This window comes from Tauraco erythrolophus, chromosome 2, assembly GCF_009769465.1.
Source record: "Tauraco erythrolophus isolate bTauEry1 chromosome 2, bTauEry1.pri, whole genome shotgun sequence".
NCBI classification, from domain to species: Eukaryota; Metazoa; Chordata; class Aves; order Musophagiformes; family Musophagidae; genus Tauraco; species Tauraco erythrolophus.
Genome location: NC_141466.1, coordinates 66,073,467 through 66,092,527, shown reverse-complemented (window position 1 = coordinate 66,092,527; position 19,061 = coordinate 66,073,467). Strand labels below are relative to the sequence as shown.

Genomic DNA, 19,061 nt, shown 5'->3' with positions numbered 1-19,061 from the left:
GAGACACGAGTGTAAAAGCGTAGCTTGGTTGCAGTCTTACACCACGAGGAGAGCAGGACCACCATGGCCGCCTTCACCTCCCCACATCCAGCACCGGTTCCCTTCGGGATCCCGCCATCCCTGCAAGCAGCAAGGCAAGATAACTCCTTACATTCGACTGAAGGCAAAGGACCTTTCCATCACCTCCAAGATTGAGTGGGACTGAACCCTTTTCTTTGTGGTTAAAACGCTTCTGCTTTAGCTTATCAGAGCGCGATGCGTTGTTTCGGGTGAAAACCATACAATAAATAACCGTGCTAGGAAAATCTCAGCGATGGATACGAGCTACACCATAGTACATTTAAAAAAAATAAATGTCAACTCGTATGGGAAGCCTAGCTGTGTTAAGAGACAGTAACCAGCAACGATTGGGGTTTTGAGTTTCTTTGCGCGTTTTTGCCATTTACCGCTCTGAGGCGAAGGAAGGTGGTGAGAGACAGTCACTCCGAGCAATAGCTTTGACAGAAGAAGTGGGTTACACAGCAATCCCCAATTTGATGTGTTAAATTACACCAGATTTGTGGTCTTTTAGTTCATTAACAGCATTTTTTTTTATTTTTATTTTTTTAAAGTGCATTGACTGATCTGATTGGAATGAGAACAAGGACAGAGACTCGGAAAGGGGACAGAGGGTGCAAAGACTTGGACTGAGCAAAAAGAGTTAAGGTGGAGGGGTGCAACGCTGGCAAACTGCCCCCCCTCCAGAAACCAAGGACACCTCAATGAAAATACTGGCCATATATTCTACAACAAAATCTGCCTGCGTATTGTCGGTCATCTTAACGAGTGCCAAGCTAGCTCTAGCAGATATTCAGAGAGTGCATGGTGACCCAGTGCCTACAGTAAGTCGGGAAGGTGGCTATAGACAGAGTCCAGGAGGGTCTGGCTGGCTTCCTGGCTCTTGACTCCGGCGATCTCAAATAGCCTGTCCAGCTTGTCTTCAGCCTGCGGGATCTCCTCTATCACATGGAGCTCCTCGGGGTTGAGGATGTGCAGCATGTCATCGAAGATGGGCTGCAGGTCGCAAGGGTCCAAGCGCACCTGGCGCAGGACGGTGTCCTTCTTTCTGTAGGAGGAAAGGAGAGGACGGTCAAGAAATCCTTCAAGAAACCTCTGTTGACCAGGGCTTGATCTCCTTAGAGACCTCGGTCCATCCCCTGGTGCCACCTCTGAAGAGGGACACGCTGCCAGGAGAATCCAGAGACAAGGTGGAGGGTGATGTGTGATGGGGAGGGGAGAAGATGGAGAAGCCAGCACTGCTGAAGCACCTAATCCAGGATCCCACTAGAGCAAACACAGCGTTTATAAATGCTGAATGGCCAATATGGAAAAGTGAAGAGGAAGGGGAGCCAAAAAAGCTGAATCTTGCTCTTTGGAGTTGTTTTCATTGGGTCACCTTCATTTCCACACCTGAGTATGAATTCCGTAGATTGACCAAGCTCAGTATTTCACCTTTATCAGAAGTTAAAGACCATTGAATGCAGCAAGTCAAATGCAGTAAATTAAACCTCCTTAAAAAAAGGGGGGACTAATGGTGTTTTACATCTCAAGTCACACGCTGCAGCAAGTGGGACCAAGGGGGGGTAATAAATTCAATCTTGAAATACATTTCTTTCAGGTTTCATCTCATGCAAAAACCTGTGGACCAACACAACAGCCAACAGTCAGGGGAAAACCCCCTCAAACATCCAGGGATGCTACAACTTCTTTGGCAGCACTTCTAAGAGTTAAAGAGCCTTTAACAGTGTTTTGCCCTCTCAAATCTCAATCATCTTTGCCAACAGGATATTCTGGTCCGGAATGAGGACACGATATATGTATCCTGGAGAGCCAGTTTTCCCAGTGATTTAACGGTATCATGTCGGGCAGCTCTGCCACGTGTGCTAATGGCATCCCTTCGGTCCTCCCGCTCCCCGCACCCCGGGCTGATTTTGGTACCTTTGGTAATAAAAGAGCCTGTCCGGCTGAGCGCGGAGGAGCCGCTGGAGGTCGAGTCACACCGCAGGAGGGGCTCTGCTTCGTCGACGAAGAAGCATTTCTTCTCCGAAGGAGAGGGCTCCACGGTGAGGACGGTCGCCTCGGGGGGCTTGGGGCTGGGCGAGGGGCTGAGCGGGCTGGGGCTCACCGGCAGCGCCAGTCTGTCAGCTTCCAGCTTGGTGGGGAGGAAAGAGAGGGAAAGTTAACTCAGAGGGGATGCTAGGCAATGGACTCGTGCTCAAAACCATCCCAATGGGGATTCGCAGCCGGTTTCAACATGCCCCAAGCCCATCCTCAGTGAGTGGTCCCCATGTTTGGGTGGCCTCCTCCTCCTCCCAGGGGACCTGCTGACCTAGAATGGGCACCAGAGTTGACCTGGGGTGGACATCAGGCTGGCATTTGGCACACGAGAAATCTACAGGCAGGAGGGGTAACGTCACCTCCACTCTTGGTAGGAGCAACCACACCGGGATGCTGTGTGCAACCACAACAGAGCATTTTACCTTCGTTTTCCCTCTCACTCTCAGGTTATTAAAGCCCAAAGTACCACTTTTAGGGGCTAAGGGTGATTGATGTTCCCAAGCAGGTAAGCTGCCTCCAAAAACTTGCTCTGCAGCTACTGTTTCCTAAAAGGAAGGCATGGCCCGGCTCCTCGCCTCCAACTGGTGCCGAGGCCACAGGGCAAGAGCCCTCGGAGATCTCCACCGCAGCACGCTTCTGTACCAGCTATGCTGGGAACATTTCAAGTTAATAATTTCCTTGTCCCTGATCCCATGAGCACCCCATTAATGCGTGACGGAGAAATCCATCCCACCTGACTCCAAGTCCAGGGCCAGGAAGGACAAGCAGGGGCTGGCCTTGACCCCAGCATCGCTCCAGTGCCTTTGCTTTCTGCTACCCCGATGCGAGCCAAGGGCAAGCGTTTGGGGCCATGGCCCCCCAGACACAGGGAGCAGCAAGCACTGCTGGGACATAGCACCATTTGAGTGCCAGTGTGAACCCACTGCCTAGCTTGACCATGCTCTGCATCCTCGTTCTTGCATCTCCGTCTCTCAGCATCCCCTTGGGGTGCAAACCTCGAGCAGAGCATTTCTGGTTTCCATTCCCCACAGGGACAACAGGCTCAGAGCAGCATCCCCTCATCCCCGGCCGGCAGCTTGGGCATGTCTGCAGGTCCCCAGGTCCCTCCCCAAGCAGGTTGCTTTAAGGACCACCTAATATTTAACGTTTTCCCAAACCCTGCATCCCTGCTCAACCTGAACTGCAGCCCTGTCCACGTGCAACCCGCTCTCCCAACAGCACTTTACAACCCTGTGCTCTCCTCCTGCAGAGGGAAGGCCAGGTAATTCCTGCTAACACGTTTTTGCCTTATTACCCAAGGATTAAACCACAAAATTCAGATTCAAGGCTGTGGGACAGGGAGCTGCTGAGCCACCTCCGCACCAGCATGGACGTGCCTGCGCATTCCTCATTCGTGTGGAGGAATTCACCACCCACAAATTACACGTCTGCTGAGACGCCCATTAGTTCACATTAAATTAACATTGAAGCTTGTTCTTGGTAGAATAAAAGGGTTGTTTTTTTCCCCCCTCTCCCCATTGAAAATAAACAGGGGAGGATTTGTTCTAGCTCAGCACGTTATGCAATAGGCACGTTAAAAGTAAAAGTCAGCTTTAATTTTTAATTAAAAGAATCTGCCTTCTCCTCTGAAACTCCCTCATTGTCGAGAATCAGCTCATTGCCATCATCGGGGGAAAACCAAGGGAAGGACCAGGACAGCGGCTGGCCGCTTTCCAAATTGCAACATTCTGATTTCCCCTTCTAAAAAAAAAAAAATCCAAAAATACCAACGAGACAGGCTTTAGGGGTTAATTTTACCCCATGCAACTCATCTAATATCCAGCCACAAGCCCACCTCCTAATTTCCAAAAAGGGGCCCAACAGCCAAGGAGCAATTACAGGGAAGGCAGGGAGCAGCTGGCTGCCCCGGCTCTGCCTTCCCAGCAGAGGGGTAAAACCCTTCCCAGAAGCGTGCGAGTCATTTGGAGTTTAATTAAACAGCTACTAAAGCATGTTAGGAAAAAAAAAAAACAAAAAACAAACCACCTGAGGTTATTTGACTGTAGGCGTCCCGGGAGCCCAAAGCTTTCCAAATTGCTGAATGGTTGCGAGCTTATGAGGCAAAGCAAACAGGATGCCTGGATGCGTGTTAATGTTTAAACCGCAGGAAGAAAGCAAGTGGGAATGAGGGATTTGAGAGGCCGTGGAAAGCAAAAGGTTGCTGCGAGGTGAAGCCTGTGGAATAGGTGTAAAAAAAAAAACCCACTATTCATAGCCCATGAGTCATTTGCTTGAAGCAACCTTGGCCATTCCTGTTTCTAAGAACCGCGGTGCTTGAGCAAAACCGAGCTCTGACTGGGAAAAAAAAAAAACCAAAACCCCAAACCTCTTCCAAAGCCCTTTTGCCTTCCCCAAGCCACCATGTTTCTCACCTTTCCATCATCGTTGCAGGGGTCCGGCACTTGCCACTGAGGCTGCATCTGCACCTGCACAGACAGACAAACAGAGACTGTCAGACGCACAGACCAGCGTCAAAACCGAAGGCACCGCGGTGGCTTTGACGCATCCGCAGCTTCTCGCAACCAAGAATGGGTCAGTCGTACCAGAGTGCTCTGCCAATTTATTACTGGGTTGGCTTTTTAGGATTTTTTTCGTTTGGGCTTTGGGTTTGTTTGTTGGTTTGTGGTTTTTTTTTAGCACTGCAGCAAGAGGTTGGCAATGCCAAAAAAAAAAAAAAAATCCTAAAAGCTCCTGTGTACTTGGAACCCTTTAGGATGCGGCTCAAGCACTGACGTCCTTTTGGATCCCAATACACCTGGGAGGATGCTCTAAAGCAGCTCAGGGTGTCTGAAGGTCCTTCCTAAAGGATGAGAAGAGGACAGGAGCGGACGGGTGCAGAAGACAACATAAGCTTGGCTTTGTTTCCTTTTCACAGCTGCTCTCAACAGCTCTGTCGGAACTGGTTGGTCCCATTTTCTGTCCTCCTTTTACTGTACCGCAATAAAGGATCAACTCGGACAAACAGAGATCACAGCTGCTGGGCTAATGTTAGGAAGGAACAGTCATGGGCATTAAAAAAAACCAAACCTCCCTTGGGCGATGCTTCCCTGTAATTCCTCTTGCAGCAACCAGGCGGTAATAAAAGCCGGCAGCAGGTTTGCTGCCGCAGAGGGCGGCTCTGCACACTCCTGGGATAACATGAGGGGATAAATTTAGCACCAAGGCAGCCGTTTCCCAGATTCCCTGCCAAAAAATGACACCCAGCTGACACCAGCCCTATTCCCAGGTCTGTTACTCCTCTGTAGCGGACACGGGAGGAGAAACCCCAGCACATGAAGCGAGGTGAGCTGGGCAGCAGCCCTGGGCAGGTGACGCTGTGGATGCAGGGTGGTGGTGGTGGATGCTCTCGCTATGGTCCCCACAGGCACAGGGAGGATCCACCTGGATGAACAGCTTCATGATGCACGTGGTGTTTGAGGTTCCACCTTCAGGGCAGTCCAGACCTTGGAAGATGAAACACTGTTGGCCAGGCCATAAGGTCTCATCAAGATGGCAGGGAGATGCAGCGATGGCATGCAGGTGCTGCAAAGCAGGAGGCAAGCCCTTTGCCAGGATGCGAAGGGCATAAGGGTGCTCAGCACCCTCAACACCCAAATGTCCTCTCATTGGTGTCCTCACTGGACAGGTTTCAGAAGAGCACTTGACATCACTTCTGTGGTGGAGCTGGCATCCCTCAACAGAAGGCAGCCCTGCAGAAGAGCCACTCAAGTCAAGCCTCACATGACCCAGGACTTGCAATGTTGGGTCTGGAGTGGGGTTTAGATGCCAAGACCAAAACATAGCCATCCACAGAGCTCCTCCCTAGCCATTCATGGGCCAAGCGCTACTCCAAGCAGGAGATGGTGCCTCCATGGGAGCTCCTGGTGGCTTCTCCTTTCTATGGATTTACCAACTCACTTTTTCAACTCGAACCATGATGAAGAGTTGACAAACTCAATTACAGGCTGAGTAAGTCGGTACCAAGTTCGGCTTGTTATAACCTCACCATCATCTAGCTTCATCTTACAGTCTCAAGCCCATTATACTGCAAAGATAGACCCAAGGAGATGTGGCTACCACAGCAGGGAAACCTCAAGTACAGCCACAACCACTATAAAGTTTCTAATTTTGTGTTTATATTATTTATATTTGTATTACTTCATAAATTATTAGATTTTTGTTTATTGCAAGTTCTCCAGCCTGGTTCAAACGCAATCTCAGTTTGCTGAAAACCAACTCATGGTTTAGAGTAAACCTGGAGGAAACAGTGATGCCCACTCCACCAAAACCCAAACAGCCCTACCCCCTTTCCCCAGGGCTCTGGCCACTTCATCCTACAGCTTTGTGCCTCAAATAAAACCTGATTGCAAGTCCAGAAAGAAAAATTGCATGCAATTGTTTTTTCCTGGATGCCTGGGCATTTCCCAGCCCTCAGACCGCAACTCCCCCTCCCCGGGCTGAAAAACCCACCGAACAGCTTCACCCTTGCTCTGCCACCAAGTGCAAGGTTAACGCAGCGCAACACTCATCGCTAATTACTGAGTCCAGCCCAGTTCTGCTTTGCTGAAAGAGGAAACAAAGGGAACAGGCAGGAGATGTTGGGGCTGGATTTGGGAAACGCTGCGCCAGGCTCTTGACCTCCATCCCTCTCCCCCCCACCCCAGGGTTTTGACCTGCAAAAGAGGAAGAAAAGGAGCCAAAAGGCGCTGCCAGTGCCGCGTGCCTGGACACGGCACTGCTTTCACATCCTCTTCTCCTCCAGCACCCTCCAAAAACCCCACGGCTTAACCTCACACCAGAGCCAGCCCTGGCATATCTGCTGATTCACGCGATTATCCACAGCATGCAATTAGCCACAGACCTACATCTCGCTAGGCTCAGGGCTCCAGCCCTCCATTTTTAATGTTTCCCTTATTTTTTATTTTTTATTTTTAAAGCTTTGCTGAGGCTGCACAGTCGAAAACCCTGAGCGAGGCTGTTTGCTTCCCCTCCATCCACTCCCTGCAATATTCCAGCCGAGGCCAGCAGAGCCATAAATAAAAAGACAAGAGCTTAAAGCATTGCTCACGGTAGGACACTTACAGCAGCACTTGTGGCCAGTCGTGCCAGCAGCGTCCAGGGCCAGCCTGGGTGACCACAGACACCCCTTGGTATCCACAAAATGCTGTTATAAACCCCAAAAAAATCCCATTACCCAGCGCCTGTGCTGCACTGAGTTTTTCTGCTTTTAACCCCAAAACAGAGAATTGCAATTTGCTGTGATAGCAGTGAAAAACGTCTCCTTTTCCCCCTCTTTATCTCCTATTTTTGTTGTTGTCAGCACCACTAATTCGGGGTGTGCCTGTGCTCACTGAACAGTGCCCGGGCTCGCACGCTGCTGCTCCACGAGCGCGCCTGCGAGGGGAAGAGATTTTTGCAAACCTCAAGCTGGAGAAGTGTTCACAACCTTTACCAGGAGCCCCATGAGTGAAACACACCCCAAAAGAAACCTTCTCGCAGCTGCTGCGCTTGCTGTATTTTCTGGATCAGCTGCAAAAAAAAAAGAAAACCCCAGCGAAGCGATTCGAGAGGGCTAATCTCGTTTTAACCTAAATTTGTTCAGCGCGACGCGAAACCGGCGTAATCTCCCACGGCTAAAAAAGCCGGCGAGCCTTCGGCGGAGCTGTTCCCTACCCGAAGGAAAAACATCCCTGCCAGATACTGTTAACGCTCCACAGACTCCCGTTAATTCCCTTATTGCTATTGGTGGTTGAAAATATTTGGATCTGGAAGCCCGAACGGCTGCCGAGGGAATTGGGCACTACGGGAGGGAGCAGTTTCGCCTCCGCAGGCTTCACAGGCTGAAGCCAGATACCAAATAAAGGATTTGGGACAAGGATGTGGTAGTGGGTAGGATGGGATGGCGACGGGAGGCTGGCTGGGTTTACGGGACCAACTTGCTGTCTGAGAACTGTGTCACCCAATAACACAATTTCTACCAATGAGTTGGGGGATGTTGGTGCTTTTTTTATGATACGGTGCCATAGGGAGAGATGGGGGAGCACTCATTTGCACCCAGGGATGCCAGGCAAGGGCCAAAAGCATCAGGGATGGCACAGCCACCCTCGCATGACCCCCAGGCCCATCTAAGATACACCAGCAGGCGTTGAATTCTTGATGCTGGGTTGGGTCACCCCAAGGGCTTCATGCCGTTGGCTGCAGGGAGGTTGCAAGCGTTTGCATTGCTTATGAGAGTCCTCACTCCCTCCACAGCACAAAAAGCTCTTTTTCTTACTTATTTTTTGCTTGAATTTTGCAGCATAGATTAAAAGAATCCCAAACATAACTTCAACACCTGCCTCTGGCGTTGAGCAATTGGCTTCCCTGGCTGCTGATGGTCCGGACCGCCGCGATGCATCTCAGCCGCTGGCATGAGGCTCCAGGGATTCAATTTCCCTTGCACAAGCTGTTTCCCAAAGCTTTCGGCATCCTCCCAGGGCCACTCCATCACCACCACCTGCATCCACAGTGCAGGAGCCAAACCAGGGAGAGGAGGCAGGCAGGTTACAGCAGGCAATAGCTTGCGGAAATGCAGCGTGCTGCATATGCTGCTGAATACGCACCCCGGGGCACTTTCAGGTTTTGACATCCCACGTGCCACTTCAGTGACTGGCTGAGGACCTTCAGGACAGAGGGACTGCATGGGAATGGCCAATGCTTCAGGCTGATCATGAGGGATGCTCAAAAAAAAAACCCCATCGGATGCACAGAGAAGGAAGATGTGCCAGCTAGGGAGAATTTTTAAGGACATCTCCTTTGCTGAAACAAGTCTTGCTTCTCATGTGGACCCCACCTGAGCCACCTTCTGAAAAGACCAGCAAACCAATTTTACCGATTTGTAGGATGGCAAGTGATAGCCACAGGGAACCACCAGGCTCCAGGTGCTGCTGGACACTGAGGAACAAAATACACTGTTTTAAGAAACAGAGAATCGTCCTCCAGGAGAGCTGGTTGGGAAGTCCAGAAGACAAGTCTACAAGCATCCATGAGATCTGGGTTTGCCCCTGCTCCTGAACATCTGCTCACTGTATTTTCTGAGTTATGGGCACACACAAGGAAACAGCTCATGTTTACTTCATTGTCAGGAGTCCACTGTTCTGATGGGTCAACCAATAAACCCCGTTCTTGAAGCTACCACCTGCATTTCTGCGCTATTTGAGAAGTGCCCAATAAGTCTTGGCAGAAACCGTGCAACGCTCAGGAGCACTGGGCACCACACAGCCCACATCTGTTCATCAGGCGTTGTGCTGACGAACACAATGCTTTATCTGATGTCCTAGCCCAGCACTTTGCTGTAGCATTCACAATCAAAGCAGTAACTAGGAGGACAGAGGGTACTACCTGCTCCAGGAGAGTAAGGGGACAACGTGTCCTTCTGGGACATTACACATACTGGAAACTTCAATCCACACATGCAAAGTGACAATTTTCTCTGCCTCGTTTCTCTTCCCAACTATAGTTTTGTCTCAGGCTTTTCGCTTTGTTTTTTCCATCTTTGATATTAAAAATAAATAAATACATAAATCTTGGAACACAGTAGGAAAATGAGAAAGCTACATGCTGCCTAATTACCAGGTGTTGGAAGAAAGAAACCGAATCTGGAGGCACACAGCGACTGAACAGGAGCAGGAGCAAGCATGCAACCAGCAAAGTGAACCTATCCAAAACTTGGGCAGGACGCACGAGGCGGTGCTCGGCACACACCTGACTTGGGGTCTCAAAAACACATGCCCAGGACTCCTGCCAACACACCAAAGCCTGTGATTTCACACCGTGGTTACAAGAAACCAAGATGCTTGGTACTTTAAACGAAGTCACATGAAGAGACCACAGTCCCTCTTAGAGGGGGAAGCTTGAGATAGTCAAAATGGGGTTTGGGAATCCGCTGCCACAACAACTGCTCTGCCCCACAAGCTCTGCTGTACATGAAGGTCCATCAAGTGCCCAGAGAAGTTTGCAGGCACCCACCCACTCCCCTTTGGGTCTGGCTCATTGCTAAGGCCAATAGATGTTTCACCAACTGGTTTAGAGGGAAGAGCCCTCCCTTGACTGCCCTCACCTCCATCCACGTGTTGCCCCATTGGCTTCCACGTTCAGAAGAAGCCCCATTCATCACCTTTATGAACACTTTCAGAAGACCACCGAATTATCAGAGCCAAAAAACACAAAAGCACACTGACAGGTGAGGCAGGGGTGGCCAAAACAAACCCCAAAGGTCACTGAGGCAGCTCCTGATGACTTACAACCGGCCAAGACCCTGCTGCAAGACATTCTGCAGCAATTTATTTATTCTTTCAAAACACAGGACAGCTTGTTTTAAGGCCAGAGTTGCCACAGAAGGGCAACAATTCTGGAGGACAGCATGCATGGAATCCCTATGCCACCAGTTGCCACCTTGGAGGAAGCCACTTGCTGCTCTTCAACAACATTTAGGGCTCAAAGGTACTTGGCCCTTCTCACAAAATCCTGGGGATTTACTAGCAGCATTTAAGAGCAAGTTGAAAGGGGAATGATTTTTCCTCCACCGCCCTAACGCAAGGGCTCAAGGATCAAGTTCTCCCAGTGACCTTCAAAGACACGTGCAAACCACAACACGTGGGACTCATGAGCTTGTCAAAACTTGGCCAAGGTTTCGAGCCAACTTTGGTGTATCTTTGCTCAAAAGCAATGTATTGTTAAATATAAGCCCCTGAGTAGCTCCAAGGGGAGACAGAGTCCAGCTACTTGCCTAGCAGCTAACCTCAAAGCCACAGCCACATCCACACGCTTGCCACAGCCAGACAAGACGTGCAACGCATCAGACGAGAGCACGCAAAGCCCAGCCCGTCGTTACCGGCGTGGTGTCCTCCATCAGGCCTCGGATCTTCTCCACCACGTCATTGCGGCGGTGCTGGCGGAGGGCACTGATGAGCTGGGCCAGGCTGGCCTCAGGCCCGCGGATGGTCCAGTGCTGCAAGGCGGCGTAGGCGCGCTCGTGGTCGGCCGCGTAGCCATTGGAGAAAGCTGCTACCTCGCGCTCGCTGGCGTTGCACAGGAACTGGTAGATGTCCTTCCACTGGCTCCCCACCTGGGCTGCCACCAGCTTCAGGATGTCGATGCCTGTGGGGCAGAAAGAGCTACAGGTGAGGCACAGGAGTCTGCAGCCTCTTGATGTTGCAGATCTAAGCTTTAGCAAAACCTCCCCTATCCCCACATAGCCATGTTTTGCCTTTCTCTGGTTGGTTTTAGTTTGAAGATTTTTTTATTACAATTTTTAAGACCTTTCATGAGCCCCAGCTGAAAGGAGCTCTGCAAACAAGCAGCACCTGTAACATGCTCAACATCTGCTATGCAAGTAAGAGGTGACAGGTCCATAGGTTGCTCCAATCAAGGCACATGCACTCTACAGTTAAATTAACAAGGTTAATTTTAAAGTTTCCTGCGCTCTTCAGCACAGGAAAAAGCCTGGTACTCAGCCAGGGCACAGCTGCAGGAACATGGGAGATGGCAACACACTCACCCACATACCTCCATCACAGCTACCGCTTTAAACAGGAGCTGGATTAAGAGGTGAGTCACCAAAGCACCTCCACAAAGATTAATATTTCCATAACAGAGCACCTACAGCAGCTACAATTTAGAGCCGTTTCCAGTGCAGACTGGTGAGATGACTCAGGTGATAGGAGACTCTGCACCAGGCGAGCGTTGGGCGAATGGAAGATCTGCTATGGGATCTGAGAGCAAAAAGGCAGAGCTTCCCTCAGAAAAACCCTTGACACATGTTGGTTCAAGACAGTGAGAGCTTCCACCCTTTAGCTTTGAGGGCAACGCAATCAACATGCTCATCCTTGTGTCTACTAAGAAATGAGGAGTTAAATCTTCTAATAAAGCCATACCTCTTCCACAACAGTTAATTAACCTTGTTTTATCAAGCCGAACACCACTTTGTTTCCAACAACCACTCCAAGGGTTGGTGTAGGGGAGCTGCAAAGAGAAACTCATTTTCTCCAGAGAGGTAAGCACACCTTGGGTTTCCTCGCAAGCCAGCGTGCCTCCATCGCTACAGGCACTATTCCTCCTTCCCTCTGCAGGCACAACAGCTGCATCAGCAAAAAACCAGCTGCTTCTGGAGAAATATCATAGCCAGGGTCTTTCCCGCTGGCCTAAAATTTAGCCACTTCTAACACAGCTTAGACCAAACCTCCCAACTGCAACTTCAGGTCTCAGCCCTTATAGAGCCAAATAAATACATACATATATAAAAACCATAGATACATAAATAGATATCTAAATAGATATCTATTTAGATAGATATGTAGATAGATATCTATTTAGATAGATATCTCCCTGAATAAAACTATACAGCCTGATATAATTTCTTATATATACGTGTATATATACATATTTTTATGTTTATATATATTTCATACACATATATATAATATATTCAGCCTGATATATTTTGTGTGTACATATACACCCATATATTTACATCTCTATATGATATCGATATATGCATGTGTGTACATATATATATATGCTTATATGCACACACACACACAAAAAATTATACAGCTTCATGTAGATTTTTTTTATCTAAATCCTTCTCACTGCTAAAGTAAGTTTATCAAGACCTGCTATACACAGACTTTAGTTTTCACTTCCAAGCTAGATAACGTGGCCATGACCCCAGGGAGCTCAGGACATCCGCAGCTGGTGTTCCAACAGCTCTACAAGCAGAAACACCAAAATACAAACCACAGTTTGCATACCCCTGCCCTTCCTCCCACCGTAACTGCTAAACCTCCCTCCCCAGCTGATTTATGGCTATGTGTAGGTACTATCTCACACGGAGATGCGAGGGTCAAGGTTTCTCCTGACATAAAGCTCAAGCCCACCAGCCCGGCACGGGGGACGCAGCCGCCCCAAAACCAAACCAATCACAGGGCTTGGTTTTAACTACGGAGAGGTTCAGGATGGAAGGGGGAAAAAAAAATAAAAGCCATCCTCATTATTCAAAATAAGCCCAAGACAAAGAGAACATCTCCCAGCATTAAGGAACAAGAAGAGGCTGCGAACACGTTATTAAGATTTATGATGGGGCTTATTATCTGAGGCACGTAAATAGATGCTATCGCCCACCTGAATTTCAACAGGGCAGCAGGAATTAAGGCTGCTCTTGTTAACTCTTCCCGTTACTCAGAGAAAGACCCAGCGGTCCTCAATTCAAGCGGACACAGGTCTCTTGTGAGCTCCCAGGCAAATCCTAAATTCCTCTCCCTTGATGCCTCTGTGTTGGGGCTGGTTGTCAGTCCTGCGTGGGAAGGATATACAGCGCTGGCAGCCAAGCTCCGTGCCTTCAGATATCACACACTCATATCAGTTAAGAAGCCCAAAAGCCACCTTGGGTTTGGAGTCAGATCCCTTAAGCCAGCAAATTCACCTGCTTTTGGCATAAAAGCAGAAAAACACTAGGTTTATGCAGTGATGTTTAATTCCATCACTTAACCCAGGAGAAAAAAATAAACAGGTAATTCTTGAGTACAAGGGTAGAAAAAGCTCTGCAAGGCTCATGCACCAAGGTAACAGCAACACAAAGAGGGACAGGCAGGTCTGGTGCTGTCCATCATACATCTGTATATGTATATCTGTATATCTCTGCATAGATGTATCTTAATACATAAATCCTTATCTCAGTGCATAAGTTATCTCAAAGCTTTTTCTACTCTCATATTCAGGAATATTTTTTGTTTCTTGGTTTGAGTGACATTATATATATAGATAACATTGTCCATTTTTATATAAAAAAAATGAGCAGAGCTGAGTCCCCCCAACAATGCTGCCTTGCACTGAGACGAAGCATTAAAGCTGGGTGGGAGCTTCGCCCACACCCACTCCCACACACACCAGACATACATAAAACATAATTTGCTCTTTTATGACCCCTGCATGGCACATTAGTCCTCTCGGGAAAGGAAAAACCCATATACTACCTGCTCCCATCCACGTATTTAACGCTGATAAACCCCAGTGTTTACAGCTGCTGTACTGGTGAGAAACGTTCTCAGCTGGTCGTGACCTGATTTGCACCAGTTTTACGGGGTGGCATGACATTTATGTCCCGACTTCCTCACACAAGATTTACAACACAAAGCACTCATGCTCCTCCTGACATTTTCAAGTTTAGTATATTTAATCTCACCGTTCAATAAAGTGGCCTCATAAACATGTTTATATCCCTTGGCAATAATATCCCAGGGCACGAGAACGCACCAGGCAGCAGAGGACTTAATGGCGCGTAATAATCTTTGGAGAACAAATGTTCCATTAAAACCGAATTTGGAAACGTCTACCTTAATACTATAAGAACCTTAAACTCATTTTCTTGCAACTATTAAATGGATTTAAGCCCCATATGTTCGCTACATCCACTACAATATTGTGCAAACAAAACCCCAGAGAGATATGGAAGAGACACAGACGCAAGCGCAGATTTGGCTCCAGTCAGTTAGAAAACCATTGCTCCCTCTGTTCTTGAAAAAATAAGATTAAAACCGTTACATGACAAGTTTGCAGCTGCACACTGCCAAGTATTACTGCTGAAGACATTTACAGTAACTTAATTCACTTGTTCAAAACCAAAATAAAATGTTAATACTTATAATAAGCTTACAGTCCTACTATTTCCATATTTCCAGAAAACCTACAAGTTACTCCGCAGAGCACTAATAGTGCCAGAGAGTCCCATTGGGATGGGAAGATGCCCACTAAGACGCACAGAGCAAAAAAACTGCAGCTCCACTTTAGGTCCTGGGTCCTCTCCACCCACCAAATCATGCAGACCTTCTCCCACCATGGTCATCTGCATGCCCAGGCTGCAGATGATGCTCGAAGCCCTCCAGACCTCAGCAATCCCAAGTAGAATGGCTGAGCTCAGCAGAGATGTTGCTTTAACCCACCTGTTTCACACTTCCCACACAAGGCTGGTCACAGCCATGTCAGCATGATGCTAAAGCTGCTCTGAGCTTGCAAATAATCAGAGAACAGACTGAGTTCTCCTCCTTTTTTAACATGGGCCACAGGAACAGCCTGGGAGAGCTGCCACCACCCTGCTGCTAATGCAAGAGGCATTGCCCCCCTCTCCATCAGCACCATCAGGGACCATCACCATTTACCACCCAGCTTTCTTTGCCTCAGCCATAGGAATTAAAGAGGAGCCCTTGCTGTGAAACTCCAACAGATGCATCCAGGACATCCATGCGTGTCCTGGGAATCTGAGCAGGTAGCAGTCCAATTGCCGTTATCACGGCAGGGGGGTTGAAACTAGATGATCCTTGAGGTCCCTTCCAATCCTAATCATTCTATGATTCTATCTAAACACCACAATTCTCTGAGTGTTGCTATGGGCTGCTCCATGTAACCACCCAGTATTTTAAGGTGGTGATAATCTCAGAGCAATGAAGAACCCCCCCTTCAAGCCAGGCCAACATGTTGCACGCAGGCAAAGGCAAAGCCCAAGGGTGGATGTACACACATGGGAATGTGGGTGCAACCAGGCATGTCTACAGCCAGAGCAAACCAAGACAAATGGAGACAAGTCCATGGTCGGACAGACGCCTGCAGAGCAGCACAAGCAAACAGCACTGCTGAATGCACGTCCAGCTCATCTACAAAGATGCTGAGCTGAAGGAAGGACCTTCCTGGAGAGGCAGAGCAGGTCTACAGACAGTTCTCTTGCCTCCAAGCACACTGCTCACCTCCATCCCAATCTTCCCCATAAACACCATTTCAGTTTATTTCAGTGATTTCCATTTGCTTATTTTGATTCTGGTTCAAGATCTTTTCCACCTATTCCCAGCCCCTTTGGATGTGTCCCGCCTCACTACGGTACACCATTTGGTGTAGACAGAGCGGCTGCTCCTTCCACTCATGAACATCACCAAGGTAGTCATCACTCAAATGCATGGGACTTGGTTGAGCTTTGATGACTCTCTTGAGCTTGCTCTGGACAAGCTTCACTCGTCTCCTGTAGCCCTGCTATTTACAGGTTGGACACAAACCCAGCTCCTCAAGGATCATTTGGCCTCAAGCAGGGCAAGAAGCCAGTGTAAAGTGGGGCCATGATCAGCAGTGCTGGCATGCTTACATACAACAGCTGCAAGAGACTGTTTCTCTTCTCTGCCAATACTTTTTCACATCTTCAAGCAAAATCAAGAGGAGTGGAAAAGCCACCCCACTAGAAGGCTACACCCAAGCACCTGGCAGGAGACACAGTAAAGTCTAACCACAGCCTAGCCACAGAGGAGCTTCAGTTCCTTCCTCTCCCCACCCCACCCAACAAAAAGCCATCATTATTTTCATTTTCAGAGCTCAAGCCAAACGTCATTTGGTATTTTTCAGAAAAGTGCTCATTGAGAAGCTGCTGCCTTTAAGGGGAAATCTCATGCTCAAGTCTACAGAGCCCTCCCAAGCCATGTGTCCTCCTATCCCACTGCTAATGAAGGGACGTATCACAGAGAAAAGGATTAACACAACATCAGTTCAAGTCTCACAGGCTATCTTACGCAGGTGGGAAGCAAAGTCCAGGAGATCCTCCAGGAACTGTGGCATACACTGTCCCATCTAGTAAGCAACTCATCTATCCAAGGTTCCAGAGACAGCTTCGTGGTTTTTCAGAAAGGCTGGATTTCAGGAGACTCCATGCTCCAGCCCTTCATCAGCAGGGACAGGTCCCATCAGTCCACCAATGACACCCATGAGAACTGACCTTCACCATCTCAGTACCAATCTGAGCTGGAGCATCTGGAGCTTCCACCATCTACCTACTGACACAGGTATCCCAGAGATGGGCAATATTAATTCATACGCCACAGGCAGTGACAAATCCTGACTGTGACAGGCCAGCTGGATTGCGACACTTGCACAGACCTGGAGATGAAGCACCACCCTGGAGAGCACAGCCTGAGGGCACATGCAAGCCAGACAGGAGAACCATGGTGATGCAGCCCAACCCTCCCCTACCTTCAGATAAAAGCTCTGAATCACTGCAAACCCAGCTCTGTTCCCGAGCTCAGCCCACCTACCTCCTCCAAATATCCTCCTGACTCATGGCAAACACAGCCACGGCAGCCTATTTTTACCTCCGAGCACAGACCCAGAGCCTGCGTGTACATCTAAAGACCAGCTGACAAGACACAGCCATGGCTTGGCCAAACCAGGACTTAAAAAAAAAAAAATCCCAGATCTCCAACACAAATACCTTCTCAAAATGTGAAAATTTCACCAATCTCTGCCAAAAAAGAGGAGGTTACTGGAAGTTTAATATCTCCCTCACAAATATATTTCGGGTCCTAAATAAGGTTTGGAAGACGCACAAGGTCCTGAACCTGGGTCAGGGCAATCACTGGTATCAGCACAGGCTGGAGGATGAAGGGATTGAGAGCAGCTCTGTGGAGAAGGACTTGGAGATACTTGTGGATGAAGAGCTGGACATGAGTCCAACACGTGCGCTTGCAGCTCAGAAAGCTGCATAACAAGAAGCATGGCCAGCAGGTTGAGGGAGGTAGTCCTGCCCCTCTACTCCACTCTTACAAGACCCAGCTGGAGTGTTGTGTCCAGCCCTGAGGTCCTCAGCACTAGACAGACATGGACCTGTTAGACCAGGTCCAGATGAGGCCACAAAAATGATCAGAGGGATGAAGCACCTCTCCTATGAGGAAAGGCTGAGAGAGTTGGGGTTGCTCAGCCTGGAGAAGGGAAGACTCCGAGGAGACCTTCTAGCAGCCTTTCAATACTTAAAGAGGGCTTTAAAGAAAGATGGAAGGGCTTTACTAGAGACTGTAGTGACAGGACAAGGAGCAGCAGTTTTAAACTGAAAGAAGATAGATTCAGATTGGACATAAGGAAGAAATTCAATACTGTGAGGCTGGTGAAACACTGGAACAGGTTGCCCAGAAAAGTTGTGGATGCTTCATCCCTGAGGTTTTCAAGGTTAGGTTGGATAGGGCTCTGAGCAACCTGATCTAATGAAATATGTCCCTGCCCACAGCAGAGGGGCTGGGCTGGACTAGATGATTTTTGAAGGCCCCTTCCAACCCAAACCTTTCCATGACTCTAACAAAAGCCTTTGCTCAGACAGGAGGAACGGACACACTTCTGAAGACTTGTTAGCAACGTGCTAGTTTTCCCATAGAGGACAGCGCTGGTTCCAGATCCTCCCAGGACCCAGTGATTCACATCCTCAGCAAGTTCTGTTTGGGCAACAAACCACTAAATGCTGACGTTTGTGGTTTGTTGGGGTTTTTTTTTTTTTATAAACAAAAAAAAAACCCACACCTAAACAACCGAAAATCTTGCAGGGCCGGAAAGGGACTCCTGACAAACACTTCCCACACGCTCTCTGGAAAATAACTCAACCAAACCAGGCAGTCAAGGAAGGTCTGCGATCACTCACACATGGTTACAAACATGTTTCAGATCCAGGAACTTGAGGGTCAGAACGCAACAAGACCTCCCCTCCCACCACATACTCCATGGAAGCCACCTCTATAACAGCACCTTTGGTCGAACCCTTCTAGGACCTACGCGAGCTCCTGCCCACCACCACGGGATGCTCTCCCTGCACGTCTCCCTACACCGGCACTGGGGACCTGTGGAGTGGACTTGCTCTTCCTTCAGTTTAAAAGGGAATCGCCAGCTTAAGCATTTTATGTAATTATTAAATTTTAAATGGCTTTCGCAGAGTTAATCTTGATTGTAACCCTCTCAGACAGCTGGTGACCCTAAGCGAGCACACTGCTGCGGCCAGAGCCGTATAAACATCCAGACACCCACAGATGCCAACCTGAGGATTAAATTTGCCTTGGAGAACGAGGAAAAAAAAAAAGAAAAAGACAACTGCCTTATTATTCGAGGAGTGATGTGCGAGA

General features: G+C 48.7%; 1 protein-coding gene across 1 annotated transcript in view; it reads right to left on the bottom strand.

The window, feature by feature from the left end:
* Nucleotides 1-850: 850 nt before the first annotated feature.
* TNFRSF21 (TNF receptor superfamily member 21) overlaps nt 851-19,061 on the bottom strand; it is a 34,628-nt gene continuing 16,417 nt past the window's right edge. The window contains exons 4-7 of the mRNA XM_086625556.1: nt 10,988-11,253; nt 4,509-4,562; nt 1,959-2,191; nt 851-1,105 (exon numbers count right to left, since the gene is read on the bottom strand). Of these exons, the coding sequence (XP_086481682.1) occupies nt 877-1,105; nt 1,959-2,191; nt 4,509-4,562; nt 10,988-11,253 (782 nt within the window). The 3' untranslated portion in view covers nt 851-876. The remainder of the gene's footprint in view (nt 1,106-1,958; nt 2,192-4,508; nt 4,563-10,987; nt 11,254-19,061) is intronic.